Source organism: Sinocyclocheilus grahami, unplaced genomic scaffold (genome assembly GCF_001515645.1).
Source record: "Sinocyclocheilus grahami isolate Dianchi unplaced genomic scaffold, SAMN03320097.WGS_v1.1 scaffold9.1, whole genome shotgun sequence".
NCBI lineage: Eukaryota > Metazoa > Chordata > Actinopteri > Cypriniformes > Cyprinidae > Sinocyclocheilus > Sinocyclocheilus grahami.
In genome coordinates this window covers 409411-424042 of record NW_015505188.1, presented here as the reverse complement: position 1 = coordinate 424042, position 14632 = coordinate 409411, and the positions used below count along the sequence as shown (strand labels likewise).

The 14632-nt window shown below is 37.3% G+C and overlaps 1 protein-coding gene across 6 annotated transcripts in view; it reads left to right on the top strand.

Moving 5' to 3' along the window:
* Nucleotides 1-14632, top strand: part of LOC107591523 (rho GTPase-activating protein 23-like) — a 63143-nt gene that overhangs the window by 17103 nt on the left and 31408 nt on the right. For 4 of the 6 annotated variants that reach the window (XM_016280717.1, XM_016280709.1, XM_016280701.1 and 1 more), the window contains exon 1: nucleotides 9069-10340. The exons of the other annotated variants lie outside the window; for them this stretch is intronic. In XM_016280717.1, the coding sequence (XP_016136203.1) occupies nucleotides 10092-10340 (249 nt within the window). In that variant the 5' untranslated portion in view covers nucleotides 9069-10091. Of the gene's footprint in view, nucleotides 1-9068; nucleotides 10341-14632 lie in introns of those variants that run through there. 6 annotated transcript variants of the gene reach the window in all.

Below are 14632 nucleotides of genomic sequence, written 5' to 3'. Positions count from 1 at the left end.
CTTCGTGAACATTAAAGTATGTCAATGTACTAGTACAACATCAAACTCTTATTTTTAAAGACCAAAGAATGTTCCGCTTTCCATGATATGCCCCCTTTAGCAAATCTCAGCAATTCGTGACCTTTCTTTATCAGTTAATCATCTCTTCATCTTGTGTTTTTTTTCCGTTGTTTCGTGCTGTTGTTTGTTATTTCCACCATACCTCCTCTGTCTATCTTTTCAGCTACTTTCTTTCTCAAGATCAGTCTCTTCTTTACACTGTTGCCTTATTTGGTTATCTCTCTGCTGAAATCTATGAATACACATTCCTCCCTCCATCTCTTCCTCCCTCTTTCTCCTTCCAGTCATCCTCTCTCTCTCTCTCTCTCAGCTGCTTGTGTAGGTCTGACAGTTGTGTTTTTTTAACACAGGAGTGTAGATGAGAGGTCAAGAGGTCACCACAACCTAGTGAGCTGCCTACTTAGCACAAATTATTGATCATAGTGATCATAGGTATGCTTATGATGCAAAGGTGGTTTAAAAAATATATACAACAATAGCAAAATTGGTTTATTGCGTTACATATCTGTCAGACAGTCTAAGTGGGCAGTTTTTTTTTAATAATAAGCTACAAAGAATATCAGAATTTATTTATGCCAATGACATGATGTCTGACAGTTGTGTTTTTTTAACACAGGAGTGTAGATGAGAGGTCACAGGAGGTCCACAACCTAGTGAGCTGCCTACTTAGCACAAATTATTGATCATAGTGATCATAGGTATGCTTATGATGCAAAGGTGGTTTAAAAAATATATACAACAATAGCAAAATTGGTTTATTGCGTTACATATCTGTCAGACAGTCTAAGTGGGCAGTTTTTTTTTAATAATAAGCTACAAAGAATATCAGAATTTATTTATGCCAATGACATGATGCTTTTTATCTGGATCTATTATGTCATAAATAATAATAATAAAATAAATAAAATAAAATAATATAATGATGGAAATTATATCATAGAGAGGACCCCTGCAGACCCTCAGGATTGGGTGTCAAGGTCAGTAAGTCGCTTAAAATATTAGATCATTTTACTTTCAGCATCATTACTCCAGTCTTCAGTGTCACATGATCCTTCAGAAATCATTCAAATATAATTTTGATCTGATTTGCTGCCCAAGAAACATTTTTTTTAACATTAGCAATGTTTTCAGGATTTTCTGAATTCAGGAATTCATCTTTGCTCAATAAAAGTATTAATTTCTTTTTAAAAAATCTTACTGACCCCAAACTTTTGAACGAAATTTCAAAATGGACCCTCTTCCATGGCATTGACCCTGTAGTCAAAAATGTGGCCCCACAAAACCAATGAGAGACTGTCATAAGTTTTCTAACAAACAAAAATTCCCCATCAGCCATAAGACACAGAAGGAGAGAGCAGGAAGTGTTGCCCACATCTGTAATCAGCATTTGCGTGACTCCTTGGCTAGTTCGGCTAACATGAATCTCACATGACAACATCAAGAGGCCAGCGGGACAATACAACTTTCCCAGAACCCATTCACTCTCTCTCTCTCTCTCTCTCTCTCTCTCTCAGACAGACAGACAGACTGTATCTCTGCACAGTCCTTACAAACAACAGGAAGGAGAGCACAGATGAGTTGATAGTTAGAAGAACCATGGTTGTAATAATGTCTGGAGCTTTGTGAGTGTTTATGTGAGAATGTGTGTCATTGGGACAGAAAACCAAAATGATCCGTACATGAATGTGTGTGTTTGAGAGAGAGTATGATTCAGTCAGTATCATCGAAAAACCTGCAGAGGGTTGATTGATATCTGTTTCAAATAGGGTTGGGTACCGAAACCCGGTACCAATATGGCACCGGTACCTATGTAACCGGTATGTACTAGAACCGAATCCGAACGCAGTTTTCGGTGCCTCATTTCGGTGCCATGCCTGAGTGATCGATTGAAATATCTGTCCTCTGGTTCTCCGAAACGGACGTAAGAAGCATCATCACTGGCACCGCACGTGAAAAATAATTTCCCGACTGAGAAAATGCACGTGAACTCAAGTCGGAAAGCTCAAATAATACAAATCCAACACATCTTGTGTTGTTTTCACATTCCGACTTAAAAGCACAACTCGGGAAATGAGAGCATCCGAGGAGCACGTGAATGCAGTAATTACACTTGCTCTGATGGCAGCAGGTAGCCTTCCGTTTACTAAGCTAAACATGCTTAAATTAAAATGCTTGAAGCTAAACCTCCCTTGTATTCACATTTCTAAACTTGTAGGGAGCACATCTTACAAGATCAGATATTTGTCAATGAGCTCAGAATCTGTTGAGCAGCAAATACTCCAGCATGGTCTTGTCAGTCATCTCTCCTTATTATCGACCTGTGATCAGTCAAAGCTGACTTCATTAGCTCTTGTTGGATACAGGGTTGCCAAGTCCGCGGTTTTTTCCACAGAATTGGACTACTTTTAAACTGTTGCCAAGGGTTGATTTTCCCAAGTGGGTTAAAGGTTTGAAATATTGCATAAATTACATTTGACTGAAATTGCGGTTTTTTCCACAGAATTGGACTACTTTTAAACTGTTGCCAAGGGTTGATTTTCCCAAGTGGGTTAAAGATTTGAAATATTGCATAAATTACATTTGACTGAAATGCTTGTATTGAAACATTTAGCATTCTACCTATGATAAAACTTTCATGGACTTCTACATTAACTGTTCCCTCCTGGTGGAGTGACCTGCCCAGCTCAATCCAAGCAGCTGAGTCCTTAATATTTTCAAGAAATGGCTGAAAACACATCTCTTTCATCTTCATTTGACCCTTTAACTCTAGCACTCTCTATTCTAATGCTACTTCTAATTTTATCTGCTTGTTTTTTTTATTAAAAACTTGACCCTCTAACATTTGCACTCTCTATTCTATTTCTATTCTAATGTCCAGTCCATCATTTTTGGGGGGATTTTTTTATTTAATTATTTATTTTTAAATAAGTATCGGTTCAGGCACCGTTTAGGCACCGGAACCATTTTAAAAGTATCGATTTGGCACCGGTATCGAAAAAAACCCAAACGATACCCAACCCTAGTTTCAAATGAGCTGTTATCTGCCCAGAGCCGGGCTGGAAGCTCCTAGGGAGTTTATGTTATGGTTAAGTGTCATCATCTGGATGATTTTGGGGGGCACTATTGGAATATTCCCAAGTCCCAGCCTTGTATTTCAATTCAGGGTCCAGAATTAACACTTGGCGAGTTGCTAATGCGAGAAAATGGACATTGGCAAGTGAATAAAACTAACTGTCAGTTGGCTGGATACTTTATTAGGAACATAACACATGAAAACATCCAGCACACCTAAAGTTTTTTTTCTCCTGAACTGTATGAGGTGACATATGCAGAATATTAATGGAATATACCAAAAAATATGCTGACAACGTAATTAATATTCATGAACCCAGCAGCTCATCAATCCTTAGTGCGTTTTATATTGTTAGTACACTCTTAAAAATAAAGGTGCTTCAAAAGGTTCTTCAAGCGATGCCATAGAAGAACCATTTTTGGTTCCACAAAGAACCATTCAGTCAAAGGTTCTTTAAAGAACCATCTCTTTCTTACCTTTCTATAATCTGAAGAACCTTCTTTCGCCACAAAGAACCTTTTGTGAAACAGAAAGGTTCTTCAGATGTTAAAGGTTCTTTATGGAACCATTTAGACAAAAAGGTTCTTCTATGGCATCGTGAAGCACCTTTATTTTTAAGAGTGTATATTAGTAAAATTATTAGTAGCATTATCTTTTAATAATAATTAGTATTATCTATTACTATTCTCAATTCTATTTTTTTTACAGAAACTCTGAATGACCAACAATATCTTAAGCACCACCACCAGTCCTAAGTTCAGCTAAAATGACAAATATGCATTCATACATGGTTACCAAATCTTAGTTCTAATCACTAAAGTTCTAAATTTATTTAATTAAATAGTGCTTAATTATCATAATATCATAATTAGGGTTGCAAAATTCCGGAAATTTTCAAGACTGGAAACTTTCCATGGGAATTAATAGGAATAAACTGGGAATTTGCAAAATTGCAGGAACTGGGAAAAAATCTTGCAGCATAATTTTGGTTGAAACAACCAGATTTAATGCAATTTCAGTTGAATTACTACCCTGCACATTGCTTAATCACATGCACACAGCACACTGCTTAGTGCAGGCCACACCTTCTCCATAACATGCACAAATAATTTCTTAAATCCTGCACATAAAATATCAACATGTCCATCTTGGTGAGTATTCATGTAAATTACATGAATATTACAAACAATTATGTTTAAAACTTCTTTTTGCTGTGTTTAATATACTGTGCAACTAAATTATACCATTGTAAAAACAAATACACTGACTGAACAAACATTTAGGTGAGATGATGATAATAATAAAACAAAAGTCTAAAAATGACCCCCCACACAATACCCCTTAGTCACCAAAGGGTGGATTCCCCTCCATTTTCTCTGAAGCCACACTTGCTGCATTTGAGCCCAAAGACTTCATCTAAGATTTTATATTCTAAATATATTTGATCTATGAAATTCAAGTTTAACTATTAAATACCAAAAGTGTTTATACAGTCGCTAGCTAGCCAGTAAATCAAGATATGAAAAATCTGAGCGAGTTAGTTTATTTCATTGACAATTTATGAGGCTAGGTTAGTGCTAGCTATAGCTCAAGCTGTGATGCTCTTTCTGCTAGCCAAATTTCTGTTATCATACAGAAGTACAGTATTGGTCAAAAGTTTGGACACATTACTATTTTCTTTATGTTTTTAAACATTGCATCGCTTTTGCTCATCAAGCCTTCATTTGTTTGATCAAAAATACAGAACAAAACAGTAATTTTGCGCCATATTACCGGTATTACAATTTAAAATAATGGTTTTCTGTTTTCATATATTTTAAAATATAATGTATTTCTGTGATGCAAAGCTGAATTTTGAACATCAATTCTCCAGTCTTCATTGTCACATGATTCTTTATAATATGCTGATTTATTATAAATTTTGGAAACAGTTATGCTGCTTAATATTTTTTTATTACCTGTGATTCTTTTTTCCAGGATTCTTTCATAAATAAAGAGTTAAAAAAAGAACAGCATTTATTTAAAATATATCTAATGTTGTTTAATAACCTGTATGTTACAAAAAAAAATAATTTGCTGGTGGTGAAAAATAGATAAACCTTCAAGAACTTTAGTTGGTTAATAAATGGCTGAAGTATACATTTGTGTGTGTGTGTGTGTATAAAATCACACACAAACACACGTCAATTTACTGGCATGTTTGATCAGACGCAGTCGAACACAAATGAGTAAAGATGAATGATCTCAGCATTAAGAAATAAGTGTCAGAGAATCTCATTCATAACACTCAAACACAGAAATCAATCAAGATATTGCTTTATTAAACAAGAACACAAACTCCACCCCATTGATAAATAATTGGGTTGTGGTTACAGGAACATCCAGTTTAAGTTGCTGTGTTGTTGCTTAGCTCCCCATAACCCACTGGACTGTGGAAACATTGATGGTTGCCAGGAGGCACGGTCGCCATGGTGATGGGGTGTGGTTGTTAAAGCAGCTGCACTGATGTGGAATTCAGCAATGCAGAAGGGAAACCACACACACTGAAACACACCATTCACACAGACATTAACGTTCAGAGCCATGGAGGATGTATTTTTAGAGCAGAACAATTTCACAGTTTGTGAGGAACGGCCGGCGGGCTGAGTGAGGGGAGGCCGGTGGATTCGACGAAGGAGCGTCCGGCGGGCTTGCGGAAACCACATGCGACGACCCCGGGCTGGACTCCGCTTCGTCCACGGTGAAAGCCGATCCTACTACAGTGAGAAAAAAAGTTACGCCTTCTTTCTTTGCATGAACATTTGGGCGACGTTATGCAAATCTTCCCAGATAGTGACGTAGACATGTGGGGGTGTGTTAGAACGAGCCGTTTTAGGTAGGCGTGGTTGACTCTTAACTTTTATAAAGAAGATCTCTTTGGATTTGAGACTTTAGTCTTTGCAACTTTACAGATCTTCTTTATGCACCAAGAGCTTGTAACACTTCAATGAGAAAGGAAAAATTTAAATCGCATCATATGACCCCTTTAAGAAATCATCCAGACAAAAAACTTGGAGGTATCTTAGTAGATAGATTAGTAAATAGGTTTTGATTTAAATGTGCCACTAGGTTTCAGGCACAGCCTATATGTAAACACTTAAATTCTGAAAAACTCTTGTGCTTTAGTGCTGCTATCTGTTGGTGGTTTCATCACACTACAACCCATTGGTTTTGCAGCAGGTCTGCAGCCTATTGGTCAATGGCTTTGCAGAGGATTACAGCTAAAATTAACCAGCTTAAACTACCAGAGTAGTTTTTTATTATTCACACACACACACACACATACAAAATACCTCACATAAACACACACACTCAGGAAAGTCAGATTAAAGAGGGTCTAGACTGTGTTCTGCTATCTAATGCCTTGGGACCAAATGGTGTTGACAGATCTCCTATTATCTCCTCTCTCTGTATCGCCATATGCTCACCGAGGCCTCATTTAAACAGCTGATACTCAATATCAGCACACTTTATACACATACAGATGTGTGTGTGTTTATTTTGTTCTGTTTGAACTGATCTTAGCTTGGTGCTTGTTATTGCAGCTCTCATTCATTCATACTTTAGTGCCAGTGTGTATGAATGTGGACTGTTTATTCTCATGTGACCAGCAGGAGACAGACTACGTCCTTTTTTAAAAGTGCATGAGTGAGCGTGCATGTGTACTTTTATGAAGATATAACCATATTTTATATGGTTATTTTTGCATAAAGCATTTTTTGAGACTATCAGAAGAGATGTATGACCCATGAGCTGAGTTACTCTGGTTTAGAGTATCTGTTCCATCTGTATGTTTTGATAAATGAATCAGCCATGTTTGTATGAGGATGAAAGGGATTAGCTCATATCAGAGCATGTGCAGATCAAACATCTGCCGCTTACGTAGCTTTCATAGCTCCAGTCTATTTAAACATGAGGGCTCTACAGTGCTGTTTGTGTTTTTGTAGATAAAGTGGCTCAGAAGAAAAATGTACAGTATTTCTCAGAAATGACTCTGTTGAGTTCCATTTTATGGATGCACAAAAAGTTGGCACCATATCGGTGTTTTTATTGATTTATTGATTTATTTACTGCTATCAGACTTTAATGGATATTTATCTGCCGATATTGGATATACTGTATGTTTCCACTTGTTTTAAGACAGACCATCACTAATTTAAAGAGATGGTGATGGATTATGGCAAAGGTTTAACCCTTTAAGCGCACATATCGGAGTGAGTTGCATGTAGCAGTATAGATACAAATTGGTATGGAATTATATTGTGTTATTTTGTCATTTATTAGTTATTGGTCGTAACATGAAAATAAGTATTGGCTTATTGATGTTAATAAATTAAATTAAATGGAGTTCAAATGTTGACTCCTACTACTGTTGTCAACTGTCTAATTTGTTTCTATTTTTATTTCTCCTTAGGAATGTTAACCCTCTGGTGTCCCTTATTTAGGGGTCATACTTGTGATCCTCAGGGTCAAAACAGGCTGAAAACAATAAGTGTAACATATTTTCATAATTGAATGAATGCACTGATGAATGTATGTTTGTGTATTTTGTTTCAATAATATATATATATATATATATATATATATATATATATATATATATATATATATTTTTTTTTTTTTTTTGTGGGCGTGATAAACCGTGTGTGTGTTGTGTTTCATGTGTTGTGTACATGTTCTGGCTGTATGTTGTCATGCCGGTACACGTCTAACAGTGCAGCAGGTGAAACCAGTCCATCCTCATTTGTAACGGATCTCAGGTGTGTGTGTTTTGTGGAGTTGAATGAGAGGGAATGTCTCATCAATGGCCTGCTGCCTGCTTCTCTCACACACACCAGAGACGTGCTTGTTGGGTGAGATTTTCAACGGATGTGTGTGTGTTAGTGTCAGTACGTGACCTGATTAAATGATATGTTACTGTGCATGTCGTGTGTTGTATTGGTATGATTGTGTGTGTGTGTGTGTGTCTGTTGTTTTATAGTAGCTGTTTTAGTCCAGAGAGCAGCTGTAGTGAGGTGTCTGGCACCCTGTGTTTTTGTCTGCCATTCTGGGTTTCTCTCTCAGTCTTTTGGTTTTTCTTTCTCATAGTGGTCATTCCTCCATTTGTGCTTTTTATAGTTTTGAAGCAGTATGCACTGTTTTTCTCTCCTTTTTAGACTTTTTTTTTTTGGCTCATTGTGTTTGCTAGCGGAGCCATTATTTTGCTCTTTCTCTGAGGGGACTTTTAGAGAGCGGGGGGTTTTGCATTGCTCTGTTGATTCCTGTTTCGCACACAGTCAAATGGTCTTTCAGAACTGCTGGGGGCTCCGGCAGTTTCAGCAGAGCTACAGCATGGACTACATGGACTTTTTCTTGTACTGTCTGATGGCTTCAGAATTTCTTTCTTTTCATATCTTTTGCTTGATGGAACAAAAGATTGAGTGAAAAAGATGAAGTGGAAAGATTAGATAATACAGAAATCGGAGAGCTCTGAGGGGCAAAAGGCAAAAGAGACTGTAGAGATGACAGTGATAAAGAAAGAGAAGGCGCCAGAGGGATAGAGATGGCAAAAAGAAAATGAAGCCTACAGTTTTGGGTTTGAGTAAGTTTAATTACATATTGAAGGGATTTTTTTTAACCCTTAGTTATAAGCTTTGCAGCCATTTTTGGCTGATTTCATTTAAACTTGGTGACTATTTTAAATATGCAATCTGAAACAACAACAAAAAAGGACTTGATGAGTCAGTCATTATAAAAAAATGTCACACCTTGTCAATTTTTAAAAAAAAGTTTAGGAGGGTTAAAAAAAATTATTAGCTGAAAATGAGTTGTAGTTTGTATTAGAGGGCGGGGCATTCTCATTCTAAAGAGCGTCTGATTGGATGGAATTCTGTACAATGCAGGATGAGTCATCAGGATTTATAGTGAATGTTCCGGAAGAAAAAGTCTTGCTTGAAAACCGGCTTGGTAAACTGGCTTGAACATGACCTCAAGGCTAACAGACATGGACTAAAAGCAACAAAACTCTCATTTTGTTTTTGTGGGTCATTTTAAAAGAGTATAAATAGGCATATGAGAGTATGCATGCGATATAAAGAATAACTGGTGAGCAGCAAACAGATACAGACAGGAAAGAGTGATAAACAGAAAGATACCTGAATGAATGAGAAAGAGAGGGAGAGAGCGAGAGAGAGAGAAGGAGACCGCAAGCAAAAGAAAAGCAGGAGGGCCGGCCCACTCATAGAGACGGAGTTTAGAGTTTGTCAGGAGATGACAGAGTGGAGAGAGAGACAGAGGGGAGCTGAATGGTTTAAAAAGTGAAGGAATAGAAGAAAAAGACTGAAGCAAGTAAGAGGAGGAAAACTGACACAGAAAAACTTGGATTTAATGAATTTTTCCATCCTGCAGCCGGCTTCCCTGGATCTACATCTTGCCAGCACTGCCACGTGCTCGTCACACACACACACACACACACACACACACACACACACACACACACACACACACAGACATACATCTGTGGGTCTGCCAGACAGGGATATGTGGCTACATCCTGGATCACTCTCATCTCTGGATATGCCTCTGTGGTCGTAACAGTCATCTGAGTGTGTGTGCGTGAGCATGGGAGGTGCAGAGTTCACCGGTGTGATATGGAACTATCAGTTTAACTCCGGAATCCTTTAAGAAGTTTCACCCGCATGGATTAATGAAATATGAGGAGATTTGGGCATGTTCAACAGAAACCACATCTGGAATTTCTCTTTTCTTTGGGAGAGAACGGACACATCTTTAAGCTGACTTGTAGTTTTTAACTTTTCCCTATTTCTGGTTGTCAGATTCTTCTTTTTTGTTCCCACATCAAAAGGTCTTAATGGTTCCTTTGTGATTGCGACTTGTTCTTTTGTGAGCCCTTGCACACTCCCGTGCGTGTTAATGTGTGATGTGGTCAGCGGGTCAGGTGCCGTTGGCGATGCCTGCTGTGTGCCCGCGTGTAGGGGGTAAGGAGTGGTGTTTTCAGGATGCAGTAGGGGTGGACTGCAGCTCTCCAGAACCTCGCTGTATCTGGGTTGCGGTTTTACACAGGGATGCACCACAAATAAATGTTTCCAACCTTCAAAATGACACTATTGAAAGCACAAATGACATCAGTGCCGGCAGAGCTCTACCAAGACCCTCACAGACCTGCAGGGTAAGCTGTTTTTATGTATATGTGAGTGTGTGTGTGTGTGTGTGTGTATGGAGAAAAAGAGACATATAGCCTAATCTACATGTTAAAATGCTTTTGAAAGATTTCTATCATATTTATTTATCACTAGGGTCAGAAATTGACCTGGGTCTTGAGCAAAAATACCACTGAAAGTCTCAAAAAAGCCCAAAATATAAAAGCCCAAAATGGATAAAAATGTATTATAATTACATGATATTGTTTAGGTTTATTTTTTTATTTTTACATTTGATATATTTCATTATATTAAATTCATTTCTTATCAAATTTTATATGATTATATAAGTATTTATAATAAATTAATTGTATATATATTATAACATTTATGTTATATTAAGTGTTTCATAAATATTACGTATTTGTATTGTGTTTGTCTTTAAAAGTTTTGGGGAAAATGTCCTCATAAAGGTAAAAGGTCAGTTTTGGGGAACAAATATTGGGCCTTAAAAAACTTTAGTTTCCGAGACTGTGCCTTACTCGCATTTACGTCTTATCTGAGAATTTTAACCACAGAGATAGTTGTGGGAGGTCAGATACACTAATTAGATAGTAAAGGTACCAGATAAGTGGTTATAAAGGCCCTTTGGGTGACTGTGTATGTTTGTGTGTGCGTTAAACTGATTGGTTGGTGTGGTTTTGCTTTAAGCAGCTAGATTACAGGATATCGTTAGGGAATGTCTAGGTCTGTTGTGTATATAGGAGTCTGTTTGTGTCTGTGATTGTTCTGTCATGTGATCACACACTTTATGATATTTATAAGACATATTCCCATGTCAGGATGGAATAGTGTGGAATGGGATGGCATAGTCTTCAGAATTTTACATGCAGACAGCTGTCGGCCAGACACATGCTCATATGAGACACAAGATCAAACCAAACTCAACCGCTTTCAACTATGTGTGGCTGGACTGCTCCTTCAGTTGGGTTAATTGCTTCCATCTTTTTCCCATCGCAGAAAAGGAAAATGTCTCTAGAATGACAGACTCCGATCAGCTAATGAAGGCGAGGAGCCATGTTGTTTCAGTTAGAATCGCTGGTATTTAAATGACGCTGCTTGGCTACATTCAGATTTACTGTAGGATTTAATGCTCCAGTTTTCTTGTTCAGTGTCATTCAGCTGTGTTTCTCTTGGACTATTAGGCTGACAGAAGGTTGCCAGGTGGTGTCCTTTAGCAAGGCTGTGTTAAAATACACAAGTGCTGCAGGTGCACTTTATAGTTACTGAACATTTTGTCAGGATGGACTCTACATACCACATTATGTGTGAATCAAACCAAAGACTGAGGACGAATAATATAAAAGTAGTTTTTTTTTTTATTCAAAATGGCAGGCAGGAATTTTAATATTAATCTTTGTTATAATTTATGTGTAAACTTACCTGTTATAGCACAAACTTGTGGCTAGTATTCATAAAATTTGGTACATAGCCTTGTTAAGGCTCTCTGCACATGTGTACCATCAACCATTTGCTATTGAAATAATTGAATTCTGAACTTTGATTGGCTGTTGGCTGCCATTTTTATTGTTACATTCAGAAAATTATGACATTTTAGTTAGAATATGTTAGAATTTGTAGCAAAGAAACACCACACTAAATTTTAAATTCCTCGATCAATTCAATCGAGCTGTTAGCATTTTCCTGTTATAGTGCCCCCTATTGGTAGAATTTGACTACATTGAACTAAATTGACTTAATAATAAGAATGTCAGTTCAAATACCTTTGCTGCTTGGACCCCTAATAGGTAAGTAGTCAGTTAGCAGACATGACCTAAAGTGACTTATCATACGCTTAATGACAATCCGCCGGATCAACCTGGGTTTAGATGACTTGATCGAGGGCACAATAGTGAAAGCTCATGTTTCACGTTTGAACCTACAACCTTTCAGTCACCAATTCATATCTTTAACCACTATGCCTTACCACTCCAATAATGTAAAATTAGCATATTTTAAGCAGTAATATCACTAACTAAAGCTGTTATTTTATGAAACTATTCATTTGAAATGTTGCCTTGGGAACTAACAGAAATAAGTTGAAGTTGAAGTAAGTTTAAGCTGAAATACTAAAACAAAAGAAAATAAAGCTATAGAATTAAGAAACTAAGAAGAATGAGAAAAACAACCAAATTACATAAAATAACTGAAAATATAAACATAAAAGCATAAAAAACTATAAGGCTATAAAACTGTAAATATTACTAAAATAACACTCATTCTAAAGGTTCATGCTCATGATATGCAACACAGTGGTCCAAGACGCCCATTTAGTACATCAGGCTAGATGGTCATCATATGGTTACAAGTATGTGGAGTGAAAGCAATGTCTATTTGATTAAAATTATGTTGATATTGAAGTCACTCTGCTGGATACAAGTATATTCATTCATGTTCCCTACAGTTCTGTTTATTTTTCTACTCCTTGATTCAAACACTGCTATAAAGGTGGAAAACCCTGTTTAACGGAGCTCCAGTGGAACTGAAAGAGCTGTCAGACAGGTTTAAACACACGCATACACACACCTCTTCTCAGTTATGCATGTGTGTGTTGCATTCATAGGGCAGGGGTGTCAGGGATTAAACACTCAACATTAATTACACTCAACTTTTCAGCAGGATCACACACTCAGCTGTTTGGAGTGTATTGTTTCTGGCCACTGTCTTGTGAGCGTGTGTGCATAAGCATAGCCTGCCAACATAATAAAACACTCATCAAATGAGGTATTTTGAGGGCATTAAGCTATATACATTCATAAGTCAATGTCCACATTTAGTTTCCAATTCTTTCCCTGATTTATGACCGGATTACCCTGAATCAACACTAGAAACACATCACCCTCAAAGTGTGTCGGGTGTGTGTTAACCCATCATCAGCTGGTCATAAACCAATTCTTTGGCTGAATGAATTTTGGACGTTGAGCAGAAGTCATCAGGCTGTATTTCTAGTGTTAGACAGACAAAAAAAAATTAAATCAACATTTTTGTTGTTTTTCAGAAAATAATATTTACTTGAGAAGATTTTATATAGATTTAAATTTTTTTTAAAAAGGGAGAATAATTTCTGCGTACCTCTTTGTTTCAGCATAAATGAAAAAAAAAAAAGAATTAGTGATTTTTTTTGCATAATGAAAGAAAACGAATCACAGTGGTGCATGAAAAAAATTATTCAAGATACATTCTCTAAAAGGAAATCTTGATGTCTTCAATAATTTTGCTTCTCATGTCTATTTGGTGACTTTTTTTTTTGTTTTTGCTGGAAAATGAGACTCTCTATATAAGATGTGATATGAAGGACATTGTTGTGTACCATTGGATCTTTGGACATCTTCTGGCTTGCAACTTCTCAAAAGCTTGGTGACCTAATGGGAATGTACTAAGTGTTCTTGGAGAACATTGGAGGTCTCTCTGACATCAAACAGATGACTTGTTTGAGCTTAGTGCTTGGAGAGTCACGTTTCCAATCCATTAGAATGTCAGTGATGAAGAAAACATAGATGAACAGAACTGAAGGAAAAGTTTAATGCTTTAAATGAATGGACATTGCTGGACCATAAGGACCATAAGTGTACTCTTGTGTGTTTTTGGTGGGTAATAACAGGGTTTGGTATTCTCAGTGCCAGGAGGAACCTTGTGGTCGAAACCTGCCTGTTGGAGCCTGTTGGAGCCTGTTGGAGACTGAGCTCTCCCTCTCTTTCTCTTTCTAAAGCTAGCCTCTCCGTCTCTGTCTGAACATGTCCTGACTTAACGGTAAATGTTATGAAATTCACACATTCTCCTGGACATTTGTCATGTCACTTACACGGTTGTATTATGTGTTTCACTTTTATTTGTCTGTGTAATCCATTGAGCAGGCCCACGCGCGCATGAACTCTGCAGAAAGCTCCAAAGAACTTAACGGGGTCATATGATGCTATTTTAAAGATCATTATTTTGTGTATTTGGTGTAACAGAATATGTTGACATGCTTTAATGTTAAAAAAACACATTATTTTTCAAATACTGTACATTATTGTAGTTCCTCTGTGCCCCGCCTCTCTCAAACGCATCGTTTTCTACAAAGTCCCTCCTTCCGACAAGCGCAGTCTGCTCTGATTGGCCAGCTGACCCAGTGCATTTTGATTGGCCGCACACCACAAGCACGCGTCAGAAATGTAACGCCCCTTTCCATAATCGCGAGCTTCAGCTTTCAACATAAATGTAAAGACAGTACATAATGTCCTTAGTTTTACCATCAGTTCAAGCCCGAAAGGGGAACAGA